The sequence below is a fragment of the Folsomia candida genome, unplaced genomic scaffold (assembly GCF_002217175.1).
Source record: "Folsomia candida strain VU population unplaced genomic scaffold, ASM221717v1 Fcan01_Sc002, whole genome shotgun sequence".
NCBI classification, from domain to species: Eukaryota; Metazoa; Arthropoda; class Collembola; order Entomobryomorpha; family Isotomidae; genus Folsomia; species Folsomia candida.
In genome coordinates, this window is record NW_019091194.1 from 10,839,955 (window position 1) to 10,849,950 (window position 9,996).

General features: G+C 41.3%; 1 protein-coding gene across 1 annotated transcript; it reads right to left on the reverse strand.

Annotated features, from left to right (window-relative positions):
• Positions 1-270: 270 nt before the first annotated feature.
• LOC110844657 (zinc finger protein 143) lies at positions 271-3,533 on the reverse strand. Its single transcript, XM_022090912.2, has 8 exons — positions 3,152-3,533; positions 2,822-3,070; positions 2,282-2,707; positions 2,105-2,207; positions 1,813-1,995; positions 1,518-1,705; positions 1,330-1,428; positions 271-1,223 (listed from the first exon to the last, which is right to left on the reverse strand). Exons 2-8 carry the CDS (start codon positions 2,985-2,987, stop codon positions 1,096-1,098), a joined length of 1,293 nt encoding a protein of 430 aa, XP_021946604.1. The 5' UTR covers positions 2,988-3,070; positions 3,152-3,533; the 3' UTR covers positions 271-1,095.
• Between the last annotated feature and the right edge of the window lie 6,463 nt (positions 3,534-9,996).

Sequence of the window (9,996 nt, forward strand, 5' to 3'; positions counted from 1 at the left end):
ACTGTTTCGGTACAAAATCGTGGCTGAATTACATCCCATACTACATACATACATGCATACAGACATGTATAAATTATCTTTCACTGGCAAAACTGCATTTCCTTTTTTGGGAGGTACATTATTTCTACAAGAACTCTTGGAATTGGTATGTTTAGATTTGACGAGAACTTAAAACAAAAAGTGATTAATCGTATTTAGATCGATTCAATAAGGTTTGTTATTTATCTAATGAAAATAAGTCTTCTAGTAGGGGGACCGAGACGCGATATATGTAATAATCCAGAAATATTATTTCTTACTACACAGGTTAAGTATTTATTGTGTATCTAAATATGCTGTAAACTGTTATTTATAAATCTAATATTCGTATTATAAATATCTGACCATGATTGCTTGACATTTAGTATCTGACGCATGTATAACGGGTGCACAAAATGATAGATTTGGAATTAAAATATTAATTTTTTTAATTTTCAGTGTCACAAGTTCGGGAAAAGCAAGTTGCTCCCAAGTTTGTTATACACAAATTTATATATTCCATTATGCACGGAATTTGATATCGAACCATGATTTGGTTTAGAAAATTATTTTCCGTAATTGTTAAAAAATCGAAAAATGAAAAATTGCAGTGAAAACGGGGCTAAAAGGTTTTCAGAACCTGAAAGTTTTATAAGAATGATATATTATTTTTAGATACTAAATGTCATGCAATCGTGATATCTGACGGTACAATAAAATTAACAACAATTAGTAATTCAACAACTTCGCAGTCATCCTTGACAATTAATAAAACTTGTACAATCATTATAGGAATTACAAATATAATTCTACATACACGGCGACGATATCGGAGTGCGATGTGTTAATAATAAAGTTTAAGATTACAAAGAGTTTTAATGTTTTACTTTTTATAGTAAATATCTCTGTAACTCTTGAGGAGATCGAACAATTAAATATGTTGTGATGTAACTGATATAATGAAAAAAATGGTTTACACAGTATTAAAATATGACTACATTTGGATCATTAAATAAAGGACAAACTCAACAAAAGTAAACCTAAACACGACATATCATTGATAATAAGAAAGATTTTTTAGGTCATCGAATTCACGTAATAAACCATTTGAGCTTTTTGAGGTTGCATTTCGTGAAGACGCTTTACGTGTTTTGTTAGATGGTCGGATCGATAAAAAGCGCTTGGGCAGTACTGGCAAGTGAAGGCTAAACAAAATCATAAAATAGCAATGAACATTTTAAAATTCAACAATGCTGGTAAAAAATTATACTTGGGCTGGGCAAGTATATTAATTAAATTCATTTATCATACGTTTTTCTCCAGTGTGTGTCCGTAAATGACGAGTGAGCTTATCTTTCCTCTCAAACTTCCACGTGCAGCCCCCCCAAGTACACGGATAAGGTTTTTCTCCTATATACCAAAATGAGTTTAGAAATAATAATTAATTGTTTATGTTGCTCCGTAGATAGTTAACATATGGTACTATATGTTTTACAAACCTGTATGTGTTCTTTTATGAGCAACAAGATGTGAGCTTTTAATGTAGCTTTTATCACATCCAATGTAGTCACACCGGTACATTTTTGGGCCTGGTTTCTGGCCTGCCATCAGAATATCTTTGATATCTCCTATGTCTGTCCCGTATATATCGTGTTCAAGACCTTCGTCATCTTGGTGGTCATATTGTCTGCGAACAGAAATTTTGCATACATAATTTTTTAACCCTTGCTCAAGTAAATAAGAGTACTAAATAAAATATCTAAGATAAAGTAAAATATACACTATATAACTTACCCACTGTGAATAGGCTCAGTCTTAATCATTGGAGGTACGTATACTCGTCCTTGAGGGTCTAATAGTCTGGGCATTTTTCGCATTGGTCCAGAACTATGAGATACTGAGCCTTGGCCCACACCTTGATGTTCATCGTCATCACCACCACCCCCGTCGTACTCTGTTTTTATTATGGAGGGGTTCCTATAAATTAAATAAGTAAATAAAATTAACTCATATATTAGAAAAGTAAAAAATATCGACCATATCGTAAAATCGTAAATTACTAACTAGATATGTATATTACACTCACGTCAAGAATCTTCTATTAGGAAGTCTTCTATTGTTTAGATTTCTCATAGGAACAACAGAACCAGGATTTCTTGAAGATTTGCTTCCATTACTGTCTGAACCATCTAACAAATCCAAAAAATAATTATCGCTCTTGAATAATGAATGCAAAAATCTAATTATTGTAGTATTGCTATACCGGCTAAGATGGAAGATATCAATGAGAAATCTGGAACGTCTAAAGGCATTGCGTCAATACTGTCTTCGTCTTCTTCTTCTACTACTCCGCCAACTTCTCCAGTCCCTTCACCCTCTTCTTCTTCCTGATATTCGTCCCTTTGACCTTCTTCTCTACTCCCAACTTCTTCGTTTTCGCCTTGGGTTTCGTCTTCTTCTTCTTCTTCTACTTCGTCCTCTTCTTGATGCTCAATTTCCTGTTCATGGCTTGTCATTCCATGGTCCTCCTCCTCCTCTAACTCTTCATGCATATATTCGTGTTTAAAAATGATAGCTTCTTGCTCAATTTCAGCCTCTTTTGCACTAAATTTCGAGTCTAACTCATCCGTTGCTGCGGCCGCTGTTTTAAGCGCTGATATCAAAACTTCAAGCTCCGTGTCTGCATTGTCTACAAAAACAACAACACATCATTATATGTACAACGTTAACGTATTATGTAATGTGTATGTACAATGTATTATATAAACAATGTGCGAAATAAATTTCAATAGGTGTAAGCTACCTGCTTCACTAGGACTTGCAACGACCCACTGCTTGCAAATTGTATCCACCGTCTTTTGTGCCGCGAGGAGTTGCGCCCTCAGTAATTGTAAATTATTCGTCATTGACCTTTGAGCATTTGGCCTTCCTCTCGGATTGGGATATAATTGAGGAGGTCTGCAGGACATGTTATGATGTCACCCACCCAGGTCTACAATTAACACGTCGTGTGTCTAAATAGGAACCCGAGTTAATCAGCTTTGATATCCACCTAGTACACAAAATATACCAGTAAATATCATTTCATACGTAGAAAATTAGTTTTTTAATCGTTTTATTTCTACAAACTTACCGTATAATTTAATATTTTCGAATGGGAAATTAATTTCTGTGAGAACTAGAAGCCCCACCAACTTTACTATGTTAAAGCCACCCACTTACGCACTAATATACAGATGTTATCATCAATAGTGTTATTTGTGCACAGGATAAGCTACACTACGACACGATCCTAGCACGAAATTGATTTTGAAAAAAACGTTACCGTTGAAAACCACCCACTTTGAGTTAATTTTGGGAGAGAGTAAAAATGGCCACCCTCCTTGCACGACTGGCTGCACCCCCAACTACGGAGCTACGGCAAGCAAGGAAAGAGTCAGTTCTCAGTCGTGCTTGCATGTGGCTAGTCAGTGTGTGTATATGCCCGTCATGCACATAGTGGGACAGAGCGAGTGAGTTGAGCTGAGTGGGAGGAGCCGTACGTTAAACTCCGTACCACACCTTCTCTCCCTCCTCGTTCCCTTGTTCGCTCCCATGCAATCCCAATGGTGGTGATGGTCGTGCGATGGGGGAATCTCACCACGGGCTAAAAAAGCAACTTGGGCGTGGGCACCCCACATCCACTTTACTCGCAAGTCAAATGCCTCGTCAGTGGCGCAATCGTCGCCAGAGGGTGGGTGGGTGGTGGATGGGTGTGGGTGGATGGCAAACGTGTCACTTTTGTGGGAAGCCAAAATAATGGTGATAATGCAAAAGTGAGTGGGATGATTGTATAATGGAAATCAAGTGGGTGGTGGTGGTCACATTATCGGTTGGATATTTTTTAGGGTCATTTTTAGAAATCTCAACCTGCCTCTGATTTGACTGACGGTATGAAATTGGAAAAGTCACTGGGATAAAACAAAAATTTAGCTTTTAATAGCGTAATGTACATTTTATAACCCACAGATCTGTAACTGTCTCGACCTTCGACTTTGTCTCAATCGTCTCATTTAAGATTTCATGAAGATCGAGTAGGCAAATATACCGTTTCAATATTGCCAAATGTGATTCCTCAGTCATGTTTGAAATGCATTTTAGTTTCGTTGATGATCCCATAATCTTTATTGTTCCAGAAGATAAACAATGATAATAGTGACAATGATACGAGATGTTACTGATACAAAACTGGAAAAGTTGAGACGAGACAAATTGAGACGAAATAAGACCACATGTCTGTGAAGCTGTAGCCACCGAACAGCTTCCTACCGCCAACCGCCGCCTATCTTCCTGCCGGCTACCCGAACAAACATTTCTTCAACAACACTTGCACATCGACTTGTCACCCTGCCCCGTAACCTAATACCCCAAAATTTTAATTATCATTAATGGCAGCGAAGATAAGCTCAAATCCTTCAGTTTAGTGTGTACGAATCGTGTATACAAATGATGTTTGAGTTCAAAACTTTGAGATGGAATATCTCAGCCTCCTGAAAGAGTTTGGCTTATCTCCGCTGCGGTCCAATTTGACAAGTGCTGGACCTCTGTCAAACTTTGACAGGTGCCTGTCATCATCTCCCATAACAACTTAAAAATTTGTGCATATTTCAACAATCACACTGAAATATTCTCGTTCGCGTGTGCTATTCTTCACTTCATCACCACATTTCTCCCAGTTTTTAACCAAGTTATCGTCGCGATATGGCCCCACGGTCCACCGACCCTTCTAAGCTTGCCATCCTATTTCGGATTCTGGAGAAGACAGATGTGCTCTTCGGGAAGCTCTCTAGTACTTTAACAATAAGGTAAAACCTACAGTACAGACTTGATATAGCCCGAGTCAGGCGTAAGTCTGTTTTCAAATTAAAATTTTTAAAACTTCGAATTCTTCAATTAAGAGCCTTTAGTAACCCATGTACCAAGATTTATCCACTATCACTAAATGTAATCGGCTATCACTAAATTTGTGTAGGTGCACACATTTTTTTCCCTTGGTCACAGTATCGACTGACCATAACTTTGAAACGAGTGTATAGTTTTTCCTAAAACTCTCAGGATATTATGCTAGTAATATTAGACGCAACATATGCAAATTCCAGCCACGCGGGTCACTAGGTTCGCATACATTTGTTGGTGCACACATATTTGTCTCCCTGGTCACCTTATTGGGTCGCCCAATAAGGTCGTCCAGATGAAAATTTTTCTTATTTACTTCATATTGTCCCATTATGAGCTATTACCAACTTGTCTACCCAATTTCAGCTTGATACGACGATTTAAAAAATCCGCATCGGTCACCCCATAGGGTCTGTCCAGGTGGAAATGTGTCGAATTTCAATTCATATTCTTCCATTGGTAGTCATTAACAACCTATGTACCAAATTTCAGCTTGATTTGCTAAGTTTTAAAAATCGGTATGGGTCACCCCCTAGGGTCCCTCCAGATGAAAATTTTTACAATTTTACTTTGTATTCCTCTATTAGAAGGCATTATCAACCTCTGCACCAAATTTCAGCTTTCTACGGCCATTGTGAAATTTTGGTGCATAATACCCCACCCACCTATATGACCCCCACCGGTCAACCACTTGACCGATTTCGCCCATCTTCGAACTTAGCTCCTCATTTGACCCATACTACATATGTGCAAAATCTCAAGTAGATCGGATTAGTTTTACGACAGTTATCGCAAGACAGACAGACGGACAGACGGACGTCACCGTTACGTAAGCCCTGACTCGGGCAAAACAGGGACAAGGATGCTGCCTGGGAGGAGATTTCAACGGAAGCAAAGGCCCTCAGAGTACTGGCGACAAAGGACCCGACTACCTCCGCGACACAACTTGGCAAAATTGGAGAAAACGAGCGGTGGTAGGTAATAATTATTAATAATTCATCGAATTCTGTTTTTAATTTTGCATTCTCTAAAGGACAAGGTCGCCAATGCAAAGAAAACCGGATCCCGAGGAGGAGAGGACATGAAATTAACTGAACTCGACAACGCAGTACTAGATATTATTGGGAGAGAATCTGCCATAATCAATGGATTCGATGTTCCCGAGTCGTCCGGTACATCCAAGCCAGCATCTCGACATATCGACATCTCGACATCTCCAGCCAGTGGTCGATATCCAATGTTTTGACCCCGCCCAGAGGATCTTCCCCAAAGAAACTACAGCACAAGAAACTCACAACAAAAATGTTTCCAATTTGATGAAGCGGAAAGCAATTTCAGGGGATGAAGCTGAAGAGATCAAGTTGGAAAAGTTGAAAGAACAAACGAAGGCGTTGCGATTGGATAATTTTAAAAAACAATTAGAAATTTTTGAGCTTGAACAAAGGCTTGGATTGATACCTTCGAAGTTATCCCGAGAGTTTAGCTGAGAATTATGATTAAATTATGAGGACAAGTTAAAATTATGTTGAATTCAGTTGTTCTTGGTTAAAATGGGTTTTATTTAAGCTATTGATGTAATAAATTTACCAGTGAAACTTTTTAACCAAACTTCAAACTAACTTGAATATACGTGAATGCATACTTATATATACTTAAGCCAATAATATAAGTTACATTTTAATCAACAATTATTTATTAACTAATTTTCTGCTGCAAAAAGACGAACTAAATCCCCTTGCACCACCTCCCCAGCTCTTGTCCCAGGCTGAACTGCTTCGGCTACGGCGTCAATATCTTCATCTAAAATAAGTATTTAGTTATTTGCAAAAATTGTCGACAAAGTTTGGCGAAAATTTGGCGAAAACAAGGTCATGGCGATGAACTTCGTTGGGCGACCTGTCGACCACACCATGGACGAGATTGTGTCGAAATTTCATGCACATCGGATGAAAAATGGCGAAGTTATGACGTGGCGAATAATTGCAAGGTCGTAGCGCGAAACGGTCACGAGATATGCTAAATTTGATATTTTTTTGGATTCGGCGACTAAATTACCTTCGGGGTCCAGTCGTCCCGAAGGGACTATGGACCGCAGCGGAGATAAGCCAAACTCTTTCAGGAGGCTGAGATATTCCATCTCAAAGTTTTGAACTCAAACATCATTTGTATACACGATTCGTACACACTAAACTGAAGGATTTGAGCTTATCTTCGCTGCCATTAATGATAATTAAAATTTTGGGGTATTAGGTTACGGGGCAGGGTGACAAGTCGATGTGCAAGTGTTGTTGAAGAAATGTTTGTTCGGGTAGCCGGCAGGAAGATAGGCGGCGGTTGGCGGTAGGAAGCTGTTCGGTGGCTACAGCTTCACAGACATGTGGTCTTATTTCGTCTCAATTTGTCTCGTCTCAACTTTTCCAGTTTTGTATCAGTAACATCTCGTATCATTGTCACTATTATCATTGTTTATCTTCTGGAACAATAAAGATTATGGGATCATCAACGAAACTAAAATGCATTTCAAACATGACTGAGGAATCACATTTGGCAATATTGAAACGGTATATTTGCCTACTCGATCTTCATGAAATCTTAAATGAGACGATTGAGACAAAGTCGAAGGTCGAGACAGTTACAGATCTGTGGGTTATAAAATGTACATTACGCTATTAAAAGCTAAATTTTTGTTTTATCCCAGTGACTTTTCCAATTTCATACCGTCAGTCAAATCAGAGGCAGGTTGAGATTTCTAAAAATGACCCTAAAAAATATCCAACCGATAATGTGACCACCACCACCCACTTGATTTCCATTATACAATCATCCCACTCACTTTTGCATTATCACCATTATTTTGGCTTCCCACAAAAGTGACACGTTTGCCATCCACCCACACCCATCCACCACCCACCCACCCTCTGGCGACGATTGCGCCACTGACGAGGCATTTGACTTGCGAGTAAAGTGGATGTGGGGTGCCCACGCCCAAGTTGCTTTTTTAGCCCGTGGTGAGATTCCCCCATCGCACGACCATCACCACCATTGGGATTGCATGGGAGCGAACAAGGGAACGAGGAGGGAGAGAAGGTGTGGTACGGAGTTTAACGTACGGCTCCTCCCACTCAGCTCAACTCACTCGCTCTGTCCCACTATGTGCATGACGGGCATATACACACACTGACTAGCCACATGCAAGCACGACTGAGAACTGACTCTTTCCTTGCTTGCCGTAGCTCCGTAGTTGGGGGTGCAGCCAGTCGTGCAAGGAGGGTGGCCATTTTTACTCTCTCCCAAACTACGAAATTTTTATGATGAATCTGTCGAACCAACATCTAAACACTGTACGTCTGGATATATCGAAGACATTGTAATGGGACTCGGCATACCGCACCCGATCATCCTACCACTCGGTACAGGGAAGCAACCGTGGCCAAGCACAACAGTAAAAAGACGCTTCTCTCTCCGTCTCTCGGACACTCGAGGACCCGGGGACTTGAGGGGAGAACATCCTCTCTAAACTACGCTCCTCATCCTCCTTATTTTGTAGCCTGCACGCCTTCTGCGTCAGCCATCTTTAGAGTAAATTTCAACCCATAATAAAATATATTTCCTCAAATAATAATACTTATCTAACCATTTAATAATTCGGTTTGTCCATGAAAAAGTGTCAAATAAATAAATAGAAGAAATTTATTATTGTTCTTTCCATGTTCATTTTACATACATTTATTTCGAAAAAGCTAAACGACCAGCGCCGTACATAAATTTCCCTATCTGAATATTTAAAAAAAATTCCTCTAATTGTTGTCCTAAAGATAAAAAACCTCATCCAGCTCTCGTCCTGCTGGCAGAGATCCTAAAATCGCGGCCACATTTCCGCGTTGAACTGCAATACTAATTCTTTGGATGAGAAAATTCGTTGCCCTCTTCTCGTCCGTGAGGGCTGTGATCCTTGTCCCTATTTCTTTGATAAGGGACAGGCCCTCCTTGCCCCATACTCCAGTTGTTTCAACGGCTACGGGAACAAAGAGGAATCTGTCCAGAAGGTCTTCGTACCTTTTTGTCTTCCTGTCCTCCGCCCTCTCGGCTGCCGCACCAGGATGAACACAGGTTTGGGGGAGGTAAGACGGTGCAAAAGTGTCGACACACGTAAAGTCCCATACCAGGGGCCGCCCTCTTGCCCATGGAACCAATGTCAGTCCGTCAGGGCGCTTCCCGTCTGGCCGGGAACAACCGGCTGGCTCTTTAATGGTGGGGGCTCCGGCGGAACGAAGAGCTCTCCAAATCACGTCATTTGCTGCGGCATGGCGGGAATGACGCCCCGCACTACTTTTGCAGCTCAGGCCATGGTAGCCTTTTGATGTGACCATAGCTCCGCATGGACATTTATGGGAGTGGCAGACGTCGCATCCAAGAAGGAGGGCACAAGCGATGCGAAACGTCTCATTTGGGAGTAGCGTCCCAAGTTGTGGCGAAGGTACGGCATTGAGCCACGCCCCCACATGCGGTTGTCCCATGGCAAGGAGACGAGCTTTATCCTCTGGAGTAGATGCTCTATTTCTGAGGTGGTTGATAGCGGCCTCTTGCTGAGGCACCTCCCACGAGGCCTGAAAACCTCTAACTTCCGGCGGGGGAAATTCTGCGGGTCCCATTGGATTCCATCGCTCTTCTCCTTCTTGCAATGCGGTGTCGGTGCCATGGAGGTATGGCGGGAGTAGGCGTTCTACAAAGGGGAGGACACTGTAAGCGGACGCGAGAAAACACGGAATCGCCACGTCTACAGCGTGCCTAACCCCCAAGCCGCCATCGCCGACGGGAAGGGAGGACTGAAGCCAAGATTGCGGGGAAAGTGAGCAGTTGAGGATCCCCTCCATTGACTCCTTGAGTTTGGCGTCATACAGGGTGAGGGCGTCGAATCTCCGCCAAGTCGGGGCACACCGCAAAAAATAAATAAGGCGGGGTGTAGAGATGGACGCCCGAAGGAGGAAAAACGCAGAGTGGGAGGAGAGTTCAAGGAGTCGGGCGCCCAGTTTGGCAAGTTGG

What these genes read in the sequence shown, in the direction of transcription:
- LOC110844657 (XM_022090912.2), bottom strand. Translation starts at nt 2,987, where the DNA reads ATGTCCTGCAGACCTCCTCAATTATATCCCAATCCGAGAGGAAGGCCA. An exon ending in TGCAAGTCCTAGTGAAGCAG is followed by an intron (nt 2,708 to 2,821) that starts GTAGCTTACACC and finishes TTGTTTTTGTAG; the next exon opens with ACAATGCAGACACGGAGCTT. An exon ending in GATATCTTCCATCTTAGCCG is followed by an intron (nt 2,208 to 2,281) that starts GTATAGCAATAC and finishes TGGATTTGTTAG; the next exon opens with ATGGTTCAGACAGTAATGGA.